This window comes from Sminthopsis crassicaudata, chromosome 4 (genome assembly GCF_048593235.1).
Source record: "Sminthopsis crassicaudata isolate SCR6 chromosome 4, ASM4859323v1, whole genome shotgun sequence".
NCBI classification, from domain to species: Eukaryota; Metazoa; Chordata; class Mammalia; order Dasyuromorphia; family Dasyuridae; genus Sminthopsis; species Sminthopsis crassicaudata.
In genome coordinates, this window is record NC_133620.1 from 441,246,849 (window position 1) to 441,264,824 (window position 17,976).

Consider the following 17,976-nt stretch of genomic DNA (forward strand, 5'->3'; position numbering starts at 1 on the left):
TTTAATAGGATATTTCAAGACCTCTCCCTCTTGACTTCATTTGAAATATTTCATGTATATTCACCAGGTCTTTCATTTTTACAACTTTCATCTCTCTTACCAATCTAATTAGTTACTAAGTTCTAGCCACAATATACCTGCAAATCCCATGTCATTTTAGAACTTTGTTTCAGTCAGAGTGAAATGAAAAACTTGGAGGAATACTCATGTCCAAAATGCACCACTGCCACTGTGTGCCTTTGGATGGGCTACTATTCTCTGGGACACAGGCTCTATAAGAGAAGGAAGGGGTTGAACGACATGACTCTAGATCTAGATTGATCTTATAAACGAAGTTCAAGGTCCTCAGAACGGGCCTTCATTGGCACCCTAGATGAACTACTTAAAGGGTCATCCTTTGGGTGAGCCATTTGTATGAGTCAGTCCTATCTCTACAATGAGAAGACATTAATGTAGATGGCCTAATTCCTTTGCATAAATGGAAAACATATTAAGTGTTCATTATGTCTTTATTAAGTGCTGACATTAGAAATAGAATAATCCATTAATTAAGCTAATCCACTGCTTTCAAAGAGCTCACATTAACATAGATAGGAGGCTTCATTTAGAGGACTAGGGGGTCCTTAGGGTACACTGGGAAGGCACATGAAAATACTTGGGAGACTAGTGTAGTGCAGCTGAGATAGTAAGGCTTGGTGGCTTACCATTTTAGCAGCAGGCTTATATATGGTAGTTCCCTGTTCATTCATGTCCACTCAGGGAAAGGAAGGGAGAATAGGGGGGACCATTCAGAATTTAAGGAGCTGGCCTGAAGAACAGAACAGAACAGAGATTCTGTATTCCTTCCTGCTAAGGTCAGGTCAGGATAAGAATGGTCAGTATACAGCAAGGAGGGGGAAAAGGGAAGGGATTATTGGCAGAAGTTTTGGGGAAAGGTAAAGTTCCAGATCTGCCAAATGGCATTTTAACCCTACCCAAGGTGGCAAAGTAGGGATGGGGAGATGTAGCAGACCATCTCAGGTCCCTGGACTTGAGGTGTGCTATTCTTATTATTTCTTTTGCTGACTTTAAGCCCATGAACATATCTTTCTATTGTCATTCTCTACCTTGTTCACAAATCATCTTTCATACCACAGACAGGATAATATTTCCTACACATGAATCTCAACTGCCTGCTATTGTCCATTGATAATAGCCTTGCCTTAACAAGGCAATAACAGACAATTATAAAATCTTTTGCAATATATTGCATTATAATGAAAAGCCTTTCCCCTACCCCACATCCCATTTTTTATTATGAAATGAGATAGATTCAAATATTGCCTCTGATACTGCTTGTGGGATCTGTTTCCTCATCTACTAAATGATATATTTGGAATAAATGACCTCCACGCTCTCATATAAGTCTATGATATTATATCTTTCTGAACATCTCATATTACTTTCTGCCAACTAATATACATTCCAGCCAATTTGTGAATTATATTTCCAAAGACAGACATGTTGTGTTTCCTCAACTTTGTTTGTAGCACTTGAGGTGACTTGGAAAATCTGACTTGATTTTCACCTCTGAAGTTTAAGATCTGTGACCATTGGTGAATAATTTCTCTGAGCTTCATTTTCCTCATCTTTAAAATGGAGGATGGGTGGTACTATCAAAGGATTGATTAAAAGAAATTTAAATCAATGATTTAAATCATTCTGCAAACATTAATATGCTACCCAAAAGAGTGCTAGCCATTAATATTGACACTATAAAACTATAAAACAGAAAGAGAACTTTGCTGTCATCTGTATTGTGAATAGTGGACAGAATTGTAGAGCAAAAGTCATGGAAATTTGAATTAATATGACTTGAGACATTTATGAGCATACTTTAATTTGCCTCAGTTCATTCATCTGGAAAAAAGGGGAGCAGAATAATACCCACCTCCCATGGATACTATGAGGGTAATATGAATTTATATTTGTAAAAATACTTTGTAAACTTTAAAAAAGCATCCTACAAGTATGATGGATTCCACAAATTATAGAATCTCTCTATATTTATGTTGGTTTTCAGGTAAAAATCAGAAGCATATTTTTCATGTTTAACATCCAAACCTTGGACAAGTTAAAGCTGTTCTTATTTATGTATTGCTGATAAATGACATTATAAGGAATTTTGTAATAAGGAGATAATTTTGTTGTGCCACAGTTTCCTTTTATTGTTCTGCCTCAGTTTCCCTAAATTGTTCTGCCTCAGTTCCTTGAATTGTTCTGCTTCAATCCCCCAGTTGCAACCCTCCTTCCTAAGCAGTTGGACTAAGATAATTAGGGCTGGGAGCCCTGACCATTGGCATTCCATGCTAACATATCTCTAAGTTCCAGACTTTCTGTTTCTAGTGACTACCCCCTTCACTCCCAGTTCATCAGAATTTATGGTCCTACCCCCAACCTGTCAGAACTGAATTGATGGTCCCTTCCTGGAAATTCCCTGTTTTCAAACACCATCCCTTGCCTTTGTCTACTCTGATCAATTAGTGCCATATATAAATCATTGGAATCTCACATTTGATACTGGATTCTTTGAGATGAAAGTCTAATTCAGCTCTGGAGTCAGAATGGAATTTGCTCTGCTTCCAGACTATTTGTCCCTCTCAGAAACCCAAATAAAATATTAAAAACTCTCTAATTTGTATTTTGCCTCAGTTTTTCCAGAATTAAAATTTATTGATTTTTCTGAGTGCTCTCGGGGATCTGAAAAACCCGAATTCTAGTTCTTGATGTTACTCATCAGTTGTATGGCTTGGAGCAAATCCAAGGATCCTAATTCTTTCAAGTTGGGTGATTGGATTAGTTTGCCTTTTTTTGTCCTTTTGAGTCCTAAAATTTCATGATTCAATAAACACTAGCAAGTATTACAATTTGCATTTTTTATTTTTGTCATGTTCACCCACACCCACACTACATTAAAAAGGTTTTGTGTGAGCAGGTTAAAGTTGACAGTACATGGTTAAATAAACCTTGGTGGCTATGGAATCAGTGTTGGGAAGCAGATTGTTAACAGAGAAAGGAAATTTTATATCAAATCTAATTTATGTATGATATTTATCTGAGTCCTCTCCTAGGCCTCATTTTTCTCATCTGTAAAATAAGCTAAGAGAGGGTCTAACTAAAATTAGGAATTCTTAACCGTTAATATAACACACACATGCACATTAGTAACTATTTTAATACTACCTTTGAAATCCTATGCAGTCTATTTTAAGCATTTAAAAACGTTCTGATTTTACATGAGCCAATACATGGTGAAGGGGATAGAACCAGGACAACGTTGTGCAGTTAAAGCAATGTTGTTCCATGAAAAATTGTGAATGACAGATATTTTCAGTAATAAAATAATACAAGACAATTTCAAAAGACTAAAGATGAAGTACACTATCCACCCCCATTGAAAAAACTTATATTGATTAAATACAGACTGAACCACTGTATTTCCATTTTATTTCTTTCATTTTTTTCTCTAGTCTTCTTGCACAAAACGAATAATATGGAAATGTTTTACATAGGTGCACATGTATAATCTTTTTTTTTTTTTTTTTTAATTTGCTTATGTCAGGGAGGAAGGTAGGGGAAGGAGAGAGAGAAATATAACTTGGAATTCAAAATTTTAAATTAAAAAAAAGTTCTGAAAAGGTATGCCCATCTGCCAAGGAAAAGGGACTGCTGATACAGCAAAAGATATGAACACCTTAACTAAATAATCTGTGGGATCCCTTCCAGATCTAACTCATGATTTAGTGTGCAAAGTTGAAATCAAGTAAATCTTAGTGCTCCATTTCGCCCTGAACTCCTCAGGAAAGGTATGTATGAAAGACTTAGTTCTTACTTGTATCTTGCCTTTTTTTTTTTTTTTTTTTTTTTTTTTTGCAATCTTCCCGCGAATTTTATCTATAAAGATTTAATCACCCCCCACCCCACTCCTTTTCTGAACCGAAATCAAGGTAAGAAGATGTTGGTTGGTCTGTTTTCCAATTGGAGGGGAATCTATTCTAGAAGTTATGTGTCTTTAAATGACGTATCTTGAATATAGTGGGCAGGAAACCACTTCAAAGCCCATGGCCCCGCCCACAGTTTCAGCTCTCAAACAGGTCGGCTCATTGGATATATAAGGGAGACTTGCCTGAGTGCACTATCAGTTCTCTAGGACTAGCTACCTATTAACAACATGTCTGGTCGTGGTAAGGGAGGTAAGGGCCTTGGTAAAGGAGGTGCCAAGCGGCACAGGAAGGTGCTCCGGGATAACATTCAGGGCATCACCAAGCCCGCTATCCGTCGTCTGGCCCGCCGTGGGGGCGTCAAGCGCATCTCGGGGCTCATCTACGAGGAGACCCGCGGCGTGTTGAAGGTGTTCCTGGAGAACGTGATCCGGGACGCCGTCACCTACACCGAGCACGCCAAGAGGAAGACGGTCACCGCCATGGACGTGGTCTACGCCCTGAAGCGCCAGGGCCGTACCCTCTACGGCTTCGGTGGTTAAAACAACCGCAAAACCGCCTAGGAAAACCAAAGGCCCTTTTCAGGGCCCCCCTCCACTGTCTAACAAAAGATCTGTAAATGCTAGTGCGGGTGACTTTTTTTTTTTTTTTCTTACGCAATTCAGGATTCTGCTAATGCTGTTAACAAAGTATCCTTGAGGGAGAAGGTTTGCTCAACAAAGTATCCTTGAGGGAGAAGGTTTGCTCTTAATCATCTCCTGAGCCGTTTGCGCAAGTTAGCATTCCTCCATTCACGTTTGTGTAATTGGCACAAAATGGAGTCCCTTAATGTATAGGCTGTAAGCAGAGAAGCTTATCAGATCCTGAGAGGCGGGGGGGGATTAAGCCAATCGAAGTGTACTCCCGATTCGATACCGGAGCCTCTTGTCCAATCAGAAAAGCAGCTTATGATCCGGACAGGTTGTCATCAGAAGCATATTTTTCATGTTTAACATCCAAACCTTGGACAAGTTAAAATGTATGTATTGCGTCCTAAATTACGAGCTCTTCCATGGACCACTGGAAATTTTAAAAGCTCCCTTAAGTGGAAAAAGGCAACCACACAGGGGAAGAGTGGCTTTTGGAAAATGCCTTTCAAACACTGAGAAACGAGTCGTAGATCCTTTTACTTTGGGGGCGTCGTGAGTATTGAGAACAGGAAGGTCTAGGTATTATATTCTAGTGTCTTTGTGTACGTGTGTTTAAAATGGCTCGTTTCATTCAGTTTATTCTGGATCATTTCGAGTTTTAGGGATTATGGGAGATTTCGAGATAAAATTCAAATGCCAAGAATTGGCCAAAAGAGGGTGGAAAACATTTTCCAATTAATTTACAATTAATATTCAGAAAAATAAACTCAATCTATGAGTTAAGGGAGATTATATTCTTAGAGACAACATATAGCTTTTCTAATAAATACAAGGTAGATACAAATTAAATGGGAGATTGCTTGGCAAAAAACTAGCAGTTTGAGTATTGGGGAAAGACTCCCCGGAAGAGGAAGTGCTTGGATTGAGTCATAGGGAGCCAGAGAATCAAGAAGTGGGTGTTTAGGAAGTCCTGAGTTCAAATGCTGTCTCACACAAAATGTGATAATTAATTAATCTCTCTTTGTCTCAGTTTCTCCCATCTGTTTAATAGGAATACTAGGTGCCTGCCTTCTAAAATCGTTGTAAGAATCAAAGGAAATAATACATGACAAGTACTTTGCAAACCTTAAAGTGCTATATGATAGTTAACACTAACCAGTATTCTCTGAAAGATAATCTTGAGGCAAAAATAACCCAAAAACAAAAGCCTATTTATTTCACTCATGTCACATTTTTCTCAGCTGTCTTTACTTGTATGAGCTTACACTGTAATACAGGAAAAAATCCTGACCAGAGAGCAGAAATTGGTAGAAACAATGAGTTTATTTGATTGTGCTTTGGGAAATGGAGATGCTTGTGGAAAGGAGAAGGGATTAGCTGTAAAGACATTGCCTGTGTTCTTGAAAGCCTGAAGACAAAGGGTGGTTGAGCTAACCTGAAATAGTGGGCAGGTGAAGCAATCCACCATCTGTCCCGTCCAGCGGGGCAAGAACGTGCACCCTAGAAGAGAAGAGGGAACGGGGGACAGGAGACAGGAAGAATGGAGACAAGACAGGCCTTCTGATCCAGTCTCGTTTATTGTAGGGATAAGCACAAGCATATATAGTAATGGCTCCCCACAGGTCCCCCTTTTTTCTCCTTTAATTGTGGAGAGAGTTGGATGGTGAATTTTATGGCCCCTTGGCCTGTGCCTGGCTTAGGTTGTTCCCCTGGGGAAAGGTCTTACCTGTCATGGGAAGGGTGTGGCATATCATGCACTTCCTGGCTTAGGTTGACCTTGACGGGGAATCTTACCCGTCATTGGCTAACCAGGCCTTGTTATTTGGGGGCATCTCTCCATCTCCACATAAGAATCAGGGAGATCGCCTGTTAGGAGGCGATGGTAATGGACCTGAATGGGTTTTGCCAAAATACTGTCTATCTGAGTTTTAACAAAGGCCATTAGTTTCTGAAAAGCCCAGGGCCCAAAGAACAAAAGTAACAGGAAGCCAAGGAAGGGTCCCAGTAGGGAAAGGAGATAGGGAAGGACTCCATGCAACCCACTCCAAAAGGGGGGTTTTCAGATAGTTCTTTGTGCCTCCTCACTAGGTTTTCTTGGAGCTTCTTTATCTTGTCTCGCACAATTCCAGATTTATTGGCATAAAAACAGCATTGTTCCTGTAGGGCTAAACATATCCCACCTTGTTCTGCAGTGAGAAGATCTAAACCTCTTCTGTTTTGTAATACTACTTCAGCCAAGCTATCAATCTGATCTTGAAGGTCATTTCTAGTACCTGAAGGGGCCTGGACATCATCAATCAACTGGTTGGAAAGTTTAGCGTAGGAATGAACAGCTACTCCTAGTCCTCCCGAACCTACTACAGCCCAAATAATTCCTAGACCTACAAGCAGTGGTACCAGGAGGACAGCCCTTTTTTTACGGCCTCCTATGTAATCAAGGCTGGGGGGGGGGAGGGGACTGGTTCGTCTCCTGGAATGATATCAATGTCTGGAAGGATGGTAGCTTGGATGCACTGTCTTGACCATTTTGTGGGGAGAGCTGTGAAAGCCAGGTTTCCCCCACATATGAACACCTGTCTGGGGGTGGGGCAGAGGTATAGGTAGAAATTGAGGAGCAATCAGCAAAGGTCATAAATCCCACATCAATATCGTAAGTATTATTCTGTGGGGATCATTGAATGCACAAGGTTCGACTAAATCCTACAGGCTGAACATGGAAAGGGAGGGCAATGGTACAATTACCTTCAGGTAGAGGAATATTTGTGTTATTTGTGGGAATAGCAAGGAGCATGGGTGTGCCAAGGGCCATACACAGCCAGCAGTTGCTTGCAAGGGTGGGATTGGTGGAGTTCAAAGCTCTGAGCATGGCTTCTAGAATAGTAGAAGTCTGGGTGTCAAGGTCTATACCTCAGGATTTTGGTAGTGCTAGGGGGTGGTAGTCTAGGGGAGGGTACATTTGTGTGGTGAATATCTCAATTTGTTGTTGTACTTCTGTGCCATGGTACTGTCTGTACCATGTCTGTTGGTACATCCCCATCTGATACAGGAGCATGTAAAGGCCAGCAAACATCTTTTCCAACAGTGGCCAGGCAGGAGGCTTGTGCATATTTTTGTGAGTGGCCTTGGGGATCTTTGCTTACAATTTCTCCTCCAACGGAGCCACTGTAGGTTCTTTGTAGTATGGCTGTCAGGTATATTTTACATCGGTATGGGTACACTGTTGGACATGGTTGTAACAGGAGGAGTGCATTGCTACAACTGTGTAGCAGTTACGAGGGCAGGGCCCCCACTGACCATCAGTTGGGGGGATTATGTTAGGTTTTTTCACACATTGGTAACTAGTATATGAGCTACTCCCCCGATAAAGTTTGCTTAACTAAATAAGCTGTGGCTGAGCCACAGTCAGTGACATGGTAAGATGAAGGGGTCACTGTGGTGTACACCCCTCTACACTCACAGGGGCCTCCATATAGCTGTTGGAATAACTTGTCCCTATCTGCCAGTGGCCCAAATCCTCCTCCTGTCAGGGGGTCGAGGATTAACAATGTCCGGAGCAGGATCATGCAGCTGGTTGTTTCCGTGACCTGTAAAGAGAGAACTTGTCTCAGGGAGAATCATCTTCCCTGGAAAATGTTTTATTGTTATTTTCTGAGTGATTACCTATTTGTTTTACCTAGGCACTCTGGCAACCACCTGGCAGAATTGGAGTGCCAGAGGTGATCAGCTGCAGTTTTACCATTGATGTCAAGATGTAGAAAATTCAAAATGAATAAGGCACGGTTGAGGAGGTTCTGAGGGGATTCTTTAATAGGGTACTGTACGGAGTACCCTTTTTTAGTTTAAGAATGGTGTTTTTAAGGGTTTGATGAGCCCTTTCCTCTATGCCTTGGCCTTGGGGGTTATAGGGAATGCCAGTGACATGTTGAATGGAAAGAGTGGCACAAAAAGCTTTGAAAGCTTGACCGGTGTATCCAGGGCCATTGTCAGTTTTAATGGAAGTAGGCATTCCCATGACTGAGAGGCAGGCTAGTATGTGAGTGATAACATGCTTGCAGGCTTCTCCAGTTGGAAGTGTAACAAAAAGGAATCCACCATGAGTATCTATGGTCATGTGGAGGCATTTAAGATTCCCGAAGTCGGGGAGATGAGTGACATCCATCTGCCCCACTTCATTTGGGAGTAGTCCACGTGGATTGACCCTGAGATGGGGTGTAGGTAAGAAGGTGACACATGCAGGGCATTGTTTAACTATCTGGCGAGCTTGTTCACGGGTGATTTTGTATAGAAGCCTTAAAGTATGAGCATTAAGGTGATGTAGAGAGTGAGCTTGCTGAGCCTCATGTATAGCAGAAGAAAGATGGGTATAGCATGAGGGAGTACCAAGGTCAGCAAGGGCATTCCCTTCAGACAAGGGCCCAGGGAGGCCGGTGTGGGCACGAAGGTGACATAGATAAAAGGGTGCAGGACGGGAATGAATGGTGGTCTGAATTTGAAGGAATAGGTTGATGGCAGCAGAGGCAGTCTTGATATACGCCACAGTTTCAAGAAGGGGACAGACTGGGCGATGTACGTGCTGTGTAAATGTTGAGGGGAGTGTGAGGGTATGTGTGGAGGACAGTAAATACTGCCGAGAGTTCAACAAGCTGGGCAGAAGTGTAAGGTGTAGAGAGAGGTAGTGCGATCGGGGATGACAAGCGGCAGTGCCTGTGGGGTTTCAGGTCTCCCGTGGTAAGTTTGAGATAGGGGCGGATCCAATTAATATCTCCCAGGAGTTTCTGAAAATCATTTAAAGAAACCAGATGGTCAGTCCTGAGCTTAAGGTTGGGAGGTTTAATAACTGTCCCATGGAGATCAAAACCTAGATAAGTGTCAGGATCCTTGGGCTGGACCTTATCGGGTGCCACCTGGAGGCTTTTGGAGTGGAGATTTGCATTAAGGCATCACAGCAAGCTAGAAGAGCAGAGCCACCCCTTCCGTCTATGAGAATGTCATCCTTGTAGTGAAGGATGTATAGGGAAGGCCAGCGATCCCTTATGGGATTGACAGTGAGAGCCACAAATTTCTGGCACAGAGTAGGACTATTCGCCATTCCCCCAGGAAGGACCTTCCATTGGAAGCGGGACATGGGTTTTTGGAAGTTAATGGTGGGAAGGCTGAAAGCAAAGCGCTGGCGATGGGCGGGGTGAAGGGGGATAGTAAAGAAGCAAAAGGCGGGAATGGGAAGACGTAGGCGCAGGGCGGGGGGGGGGAGCGGGGGCGGCGGGGGCAGGCTGTTGGGAGAGTTCTGAGTCTAAAAAGCCTGAGTTCCTTTAAAAGGTCATTGCGCTCTTTTGTGAGTTGTAAAGTTTCTCGGAGGGATCGGACCTGCGTTTTCAGGTCGCGGGGAGAGGGAGCGGGGGCGGCGGAGGGGGCAGGAGCGGTGTTAGAGGAGGAGGGGAAAGCGGGCATAATGCAATAGGGTGGCGGGCGCAGAGGGGCAGTAATGTTAGCCTTAGGAAGAACAGGAAAAGCACAATCAGGGTCCTTGTATCGGGCGGCTTCTCCTCCTAGTTCGGCTGAGCTGGCAGGGTCCAGCGGGCTCGTCCCTCAAAGCTACCAAGGGATTCTCCCCGAGAGAGGGGTAGATTTTTTTGTCCGTAGTCTTAGCGGGGAATTGTTTGAGGTCTTGTCTAAAGGCGCGGTAATGGACACAGAGTCCTCCTCCTTTTGTTCTTTTTCATTGTTAGCTGGGCCTAACTCAAGACTAGAATAGGTGCGCCTGAGAGCACCTTCCAAAAAGGAGGCGCTGTCCTGGATGACTTTATTTACATCGTCATCGTGGCGATGGACGGCAGTGAGATCTTTGATGCACTCCCAGTAGTTAAAGGCTGTGAGGGGGACCTTGTCAGGCCCAAAAGTTCTGTAATAGTCATTCACTCATCCACTCTTCCACCTTTTTTCATCTATAGTGCCCTCTTGTGGGAACCACGGGCAAACGGCCTCCAGAAATTGAAACAATTTTACCAAGTCCTTTTTCTTAACCTTTACTCTACGCGTCCTTAAAGAGTCTTTGAGAGCCTCAATAAATGGATCGTGAACACTAATGTCCTGTCCCATTGTGCAGACGCCTCACTTACCTCGGGTCTCTGTGCCTCGGGTCAGGCGGGCCCGCGGCGACCTTTCTTTCTATTTCTCAGACTGCAGTCTTCCTTTCTCCAAGAGTTCGATCCGACAGAAACCGTTGCCTGTTCCATGATTCTTCGAGCCCCACGTAGGGCACCAATTGTCCGGTCCAGCGGGGCAAGAACGTGGACCCTAGAAGAGAAGAAGAGGGAACACAACAAGCGCGACAGAGATACTAGGAAAGTGAGGAAAGTAAATGCTCAATGAACACTGCTGCCCTCCACCCCCAACATAGCCTTCCCGTCTTCCTTATGCCCTTCCTGCCCTGCTGAGAGGCTATATTATGAACTATAAATGTCAAGCCTCTGGTTTCTGGTGAGCTGAAGGGATGTTTAACTTGGGAGAAAGTAAGAAAACAGAATTTATTAAGCATCTACTATATTTCCAGCACTGTGCTAATCCTTTTACAAATTTAACCTTTCCACATCAACCCTGCAAGGGAAGAACTATTATTATCTCCATTTTACAATTGGATAATCTAAGGCAGACAGAGGTCGTGGTTCTTGGCCAGGGTCCCATAGGTAATAAGTGTCTAAGGCCAAATTTGAACTTTGTTTTGGCACTCTTAACTTACTGGTCATCTAGACCTTGAAATCTCTCAAAATAACAGCTTTTCCTCAGTGTTCATTCTCTTTATTTAAAGTATTCTGCTCCCTCTCCCCGCGACCTGAAGATGCAGATCCGATCACTCCGAGAAACTTTATTACTCACAAAAGAGCGCAATGACCTTTTAAAGGAACTCAGACTTTTAGACTTAGAACTCTCCAAACAGCCTGCCGCCGCCGCCCCCGCTCCCCCCGCCCGCCCTGCGCCTAAGTCTTCCCATTCCCGCCGTTCCTGTTCGGAGTCCTCTAGCTCTCTCCAACCCTTTCCTGTAATTGAAACCCACCCTGTTATATAGCTCCTTGTTAATATTTTCTTCTGTCTTACCTTCTGTGACTTCCTCCTGCTTCTCCGTTTACCTAACTACTCTTTCTCAATCTCCTTTACTGGTGTTTTTCTTCACCCCTTAATGAGTTCTCTCCTTGGAGCTTTCTCTGTCCTTGTCTCTCTCTCTCCTCCGTCTCTGTCTTTGTCTCTGTTTCCTCCCTCCCTCCCTCTCTGTCTGTGTCTGTGTCTCTGTCTCTCTCTCGTTCTTAGTAATTGCATCAGCTCCCACTGCTTTAACATTGCTGTAAACCAATGACTCCTAAATCTAGAAGTATGTGGTATAATAAATACCGATCTGGAACACGAATCTCAGAAACTTCAAAGACTTCAAAGCTGCCTTTCTATACCTGTTTCTTCATCTGTAAAAAGGGGGACTGGCAGGGATAGGAGAAGTAGGACTGCTGTGATTATTAGGGATCAGGCAAATAATGGTGTCTGATATTGGGGGGAAGGGGCTTATATTGATAATTGTCGTAATAAAGTTAATAACTCCTAGAAGCCAACAATACTTCAATTACTGCCCTACTTTCCCTACTATCTGGTGTCTGTAGTTGTGTAGCTATTTCTGACATTATGTGTCTAAGGATATGATTTTCTTAAGATTTTGTGCTACTCCTCTTTACTCTGTAGAATGTAAAACAACTAAATACGGGTGTGTATACATAAATCCGCACACAGTTATATTAATAAGTAAAATCTTTATACCCTTGTAAGGGTCTTCATATACTAGAATTCTGATTCACATGTAGAATACCAAAGGGTGGCCTTCAGGGAATCACAAGCAGCTCAAAAGGCCTTATAGTCATTAGTTTAGCATTACTGAACTCCCTGGGAGTTCTGTTTATATCAACAGGCTGGTATTCATTGTCCCTTACATCTTGTTATCTTCCCTAAAACTATATGAGAAGGGTTCTCCCTCTTTTTCTCAATAATAGTTTCATAGTTTGCTTTGCATCTGGGCTGAATGTATCCACAACAGCTGGAATCTTGGATAACTAATCAATATAAAAGGGGCCAAAACATAGTCCTGGAAGAGGAGGAACAGATAATACCCTGAGGTGCCCCAGTTGTCATCCTGGAACCATCATAAATGACACATCAGAGAAAAGACTTCCACACAAAGAAGGAAAACTAAGATTACATCTTGAACATCAGCAGCTACCAAAGCTTCTAACTTATATTGGGTGATTGTCATGCCAATGGCCTAATGGGAAGATCTGGAGGTTTAAAGCTTCCCACTCCTATCTCCAACCAATAATAAAGATCATCTCTAAATAAATATCCTTGAACATATAAGTCTTTTGAGTAGATTTCTTTTACCTTCTCTAATCACTCATTTGAAAAGACATGCATTTGCTCTCAAATCAAAGAACTGAAATGGATCAAATTTCCTTATTTTTAAATTCCCTGAACTCAGACTGTTGTTTCAGTTTCAATATTAAGTTGTTTTAATTTAAATACCTACACATAAGTGTTATTTTAAAGCGCTAGTTCTCAAAATATGATATGGAAATTCCCAAACATCTCCAAGACTCTTTTAGAGAGACTAGAAAACCAAAATTGTCACAATATAACTGAGATGTTTTAATTTCTAAAATGGTAAAAATCAATGTGTATAATCCAAATGAACAGATACTCTTTGCAGAGTCATCAATAATATTTAAGAATGTAAAGTTCCTGACACCCAAAAGTTTGAGAACTGTTTTTTAGTTCAATTGAGAAATATATATATATATATATATATATATATATATATATATGTAAAGTAAGGTAGACATATAAAATGTAATTCCATCTCTCTCTCTCTCTCTCTCTCTCTCTCCCACTTAAAAAAATATTGAGGAAGCTGTGTGATTCAGTAGATTGAAAGAACAATAGGCCTGAAGTTAGGAAAACGTGAATTCAAACCCACCTTCAAATACTCACTAGCTGGATGACTCTGGCCAAATCACTTAACCCTGTTTGTTTTAATCCACTGGAGAAAGAAATAGCAAACAACTCCACTATCTCTGCTAAAGAAAACCCCAATTGGACACAACCGAGTGACTCAATAACAACAAAAAAATATCTACCTGGATATTTTAATAGCATCTTATTGTTCAAGACCAAACTCATCTATCCTCAAAGAGCTGTTCTTTCTGTTGTGCCACAGTTCTCTTTAATTGTCCTGACTCAGTTTCCCTAGTTGGTTCTGTCTCCATTTCCCTAAATTGTTCTGCCTCAATCCTCTTAGTTGTAAAACTTGCCCCTCCCTGGTTCATTAAAACTGAGAACCATTTGCTCTAAGGTTATAAATTGTCAATGTGAGACTCAAAATGAGGGAGAAATCAGACTTCCTGGCTCCTAGCTCCTTCTACCCTCAAGAATTTATGGCATTACCCCCTCTAAATATTCCAAAAGATAAAATTATCTGGGATACCTCATTGACATCTTTACTTCTGTTTATTCAAACATCCTGACTCTGGCTTCCAGTTTCCCCCCATCCTGCTAGAACCAAATTTATGGTCCTGAGACTTTCCACTTTCAATGTTCTGACTCCACCCCTGCCTTGGTCTACCCCTGTAGCTGAGGCATGTGGGTATATATGTCACTGAGAACTCACATTCACCACTGGATACTTTGAGACCTGTTCAGTCAATCATACTCTCCAATTAATAAAATATTAAAAACTCTCTAATCTCTATCTTGCCTCAGTTTCTCCAGCATTACACTTCCTTTGACTTTGACATTTCTATCAACTGGCCCTCAATTCATATCTTTGCTATCTTTCAATCTTCCCTCTCACTAAATCTATAAACAATTAATTTTCCAGACTTCCTGATTCTATCTCTGTAATAGCTTTCTTTTTCCCTGACTTCTACCACTCTACTACATTTTCATATCCACTCAGCAAATGCAACCAAAATGCTAATAAATCTTCCTTCCAATATTCATTCCCTGTCCTCCAATCCATCATGCCCAACAAATGTAATATAATATTCCTTATGGACATGTCTGACTTTGCCATTTCTTTGCCCCAAACTTTTTGTATCTACCTCTTGCCAACAAACAAGATTCAAGCCCCTTAGTTTGGAATTCAGGGCTCTATATGATTGGGTATTAATCTATCTTTTCTAGTGTATCCCATAAACATCTTTATAATGCAGCCCACTTGGCTGTCCAATTAGACTGCTCACAGTTTTGTCAATATATCTTATATATTACTGTCTCCAAATCGTTGCTAATGTAAAATCTGGAGTATGTTACTCCGCTGAAATTTCCTCTTTGTCACAAATTGTAGGAATGTTTGGGTACTTCTCCACAGAGTTGTCTTAATTTACACTCCAGCAACTAGTTTCTCTTATTAGTGAGAATTGGTTAGAATAAGTTTTGATTTGTTGATGGCTCCATTTTTTGAAGGATGAAATTGCAATTAATGAAAGTCACTTTACTTTTGGAAGAGGGAATCAGGTGAATAATTCAAATCCCCATATCACTACTATAACATGCCTTCTTTCCCAAACTATTCAATTCTTCCCTCTTCCTGACAAAAATAGTCTATAGTATACCCCAATTCATTTATGTTTCTTGCTTCATTGTCCTTTATCTCAATTCTCTTTCCCATTCTTCCCAAATCTGGTTCCTTTCATGAATATAACCTTTTAACACATTCATGCCCGAGCACACACACACAGAGGGTTTTTTTTTGTTTGTTTGTTTTGTTTTTAATTATGTATTCTCATCTTGAACCAAAGTACAGTCATGACTTTTACCCTACCAAGTTCAAAGTAAAAATAATTCCCATAACCCCCAGTTGGCCTTGGTGGCCAAGTATGTTACATTTTATCTTTCCCCAGGGTTCTCCACTATCCAAAAAGGGACTTGGAAATATCTAGTCTCTGACATTGAACAAGCCCCACAAGTGATGTTCCTTGAATTCTAAGATCTCCTATATCCTAATTTTGTTTAGCCAGTAGCAATTGAGCAGTTTTTAGAAAAGAATTATTATTTTAAAGTCAATGCAAAAACAGTCATATGAATATGCACCTCCCCCCCTAAACCTGGAGTAATATAATCTAACCTCTTAAATTTCCCTAGTTTTTGAGGAGAGAAGGGATATTAAATTCTCAAGTTCCTATATAGTAGGTTCTAAATCCAAAGCCTCCTAGACCTGAGTTCCAAGCACCTAGGTTTTCAAGGTTCCTCTGTTTAACTGGCAGTACCATTAATCCTAGAATATTGCTTCCAAGATCACCATGACTTCACCTCCTAGGTCCCGGGGATCTATTGCAGGCACCAAGAACTGAAAAGGATATACAAAAGAAACTTAAATTCCAACCTGATTTAAGAATCTTCACAGTTGTACAAGGGAGAGAACCTTCCTCTTACTCCCAGGTAGGTGCATGGTGCTTAAGTTTGGAGTGAACAGGACCTTATTTTCCTTGGAAAAAGGAACTACCGATCTGATGATATTAAAGATGGACACAGTTCCAGCTACATTGCCATTGGAAAGAGGCTGCTCCCATTACGTGAGGGAATACAGAATATCCTTTTCCAGAAGCAAGTTCCTGGCATCTTCCATATCAATGTCTCCATATTAGTGCATGTGGGCATTTGCAAAGCTCCATTACATATATGATATCCTCAAAATTGAGTTTGCCTTTTTATGCTATTAGTCTCTCTTGCTTGTTGCCTAAATTGTCGTGCCTTTTGTGCATACACATTTGAGACCAGGAGTTCTATTTTTCTTGGGTTTATCTACTCTGAAAGTCTAAGTGTGTCAATTGCTGTTCTTTTTTTAGTGCAGTCACTCTTCTATGGTATCTATCATGGTGATAGTCACAGATACTTGTTAGATTCTTACTAAGTGTAAGTCCGTACTTGGCAATTTTCTAGTTCAGAGTTCACACCTTTAGTTCAAACCTTTACACTTTTAAACTTCTAAAAAGGAGTTTACACACCTTTAAAAAGGAGCAAATTCATTGGTTGTAAGTAGTTCCCACAAGCCCCTGGAGTACCCACAAGCCCATTCTCTGGGAGGATAAAAGGAGAAGTTAGAGTCTGGAAGATTCATTCTGGATTGGATCAAGGAGAAGACCTCCCGTGGATTCACAAGTCCAGCAATCCCACAGTTGTGGAGGGGAAGAGGAGGACTTGAGATTGTACCTTCGCCCTGGCTGGAGGCTCCAGAAGCCTCCCAAGAAACCTGCCCACAGAGGAAAAGATTATACAGAAAAGAAACCTCCTCCCAGAGAAGGATTATAATTGAGAGACGACAGAACACGACAGATACTCTTCTAATTAAATTTGAAAATATCTAAAACAATTATTCCTATCACCATTTGTTCTATATACTTTATTTCTAGCCAGGAATATGACAACACTTTATTTTAAGCTATGTTCCATATGTCTAAAAGTCATTCCAAGCCATCATGTTCTAACCCAAATAATTTCATTTCCCAAAACAAGTTTACTTTCCAAATTTTTTTTTCTCCTTTTCCTTTTACTTCAATAGGCAACAGCGAGAAAAATACAATCATTATCTCTATAGCCTTCTATTTCTTGCTCAAGAATTTTGGCATCTTTGGCAATACATAGTCAATTCCTTCTGGTAATGACAACAGTGATGACCACGATGATGATGATTTATATAGCACTTCCTGTAGAGGACAAGCAGGACTCTAACCCTGAGCCCTATAGTAGTTTCTGAAATTACTAACAAACATTTTCCAAAATCACTAACATTAGTACGTTTAGACTTATTGGGCCCTGAAAAGGAACCAAATTGCTATTTTGACTGTTTTTAACAGATCCTGTGGCTAAGCTATTGTCTAGATTGTTTCAGCAGCTTTAGTATTCTTAACGTGGCTTAGAGCCAAAATTTTGGTATAAAAGCTTTGTTTCCCAGTGACCCTAATTGCCGATTAGTTACATGCTCTTTGGTCCATCTGCTTTGGCGAAATAGTTTTGACTCTAAATTATCCCTTTCCCCTTATTCCAGAAACTTTGTAGGGTACTTTACAAATATTACGAAGTCTCACAGGAATTCTGAAGTAGAAACACTGAGGAAGAAACCTGATTGACTTGGTGTTTAGACTCACTCTCCTGTTAGATCAAGGTCTATATAACAATAAGCTTTTGCTGGAATGAAAGAGCCCAAGGGAAAGATGAGGTATACTCTTTTCTTTTAAGTAACTAAGCAAATATAAAGTTTCGTAGTCGGCAGGATTCGAACCTGCGCGGGGAGACCCCAATGGATTTCTAGTCCATCGCCTTAACCACTCGGCCACGACTAC

General features: G+C 41.2%; 1 protein-coding gene, 1 long non-coding RNA gene and 1 other non-coding gene across 4 annotated transcripts; 1 reads left to right on the top strand and 2 right to left on the bottom strand.

The window, feature by feature from the left end:
- The first annotated feature begins 4,157 nt into the window (after positions 1–4,157).
- LOC141539913 (histone H4) lies at positions 4,158–4,575 on the top strand. The gene has a single exon (XM_074263321.1). It carries the CDS (start codon positions 4,211–4,213, stop codon positions 4,520–4,522), a length of 312 nt encoding a protein of 103 aa, XP_074119422.1. The 5' UTR covers positions 4,158–4,210; the 3' UTR covers positions 4,523–4,575.
- Positions 4,576–7,793: 3,218 nt separating this feature from the next.
- On the bottom strand, positions 7,794–11,854 carry LOC141539914 (uncharacterized). Of its 2 annotated transcripts, XR_012481412.1 has the most exons (3): positions 11,702–11,854; positions 10,726–10,903; positions 7,794–8,193 (listed from the first exon to the last, which is right to left on the bottom strand). It is a non-coding gene; the product is annotated as an uncharacterized LOC141539914 (long non-coding RNA). The 2 variants fall into 2 exon arrangements; XR_012481411.1 differs by lacking the exon at positions 11,702–11,854 and having other exon boundaries at positions 10,726–11,505.
- Positions 11,855–17,894: 6,040 nt separating this feature from the next.
- Positions 17,895–17,976, bottom strand: TRNAS-AGA (transfer RNA serine (anticodon AGA)). Its single transcript has one exon. It is a non-coding gene; the product is annotated as a tRNA-Ser (tRNA).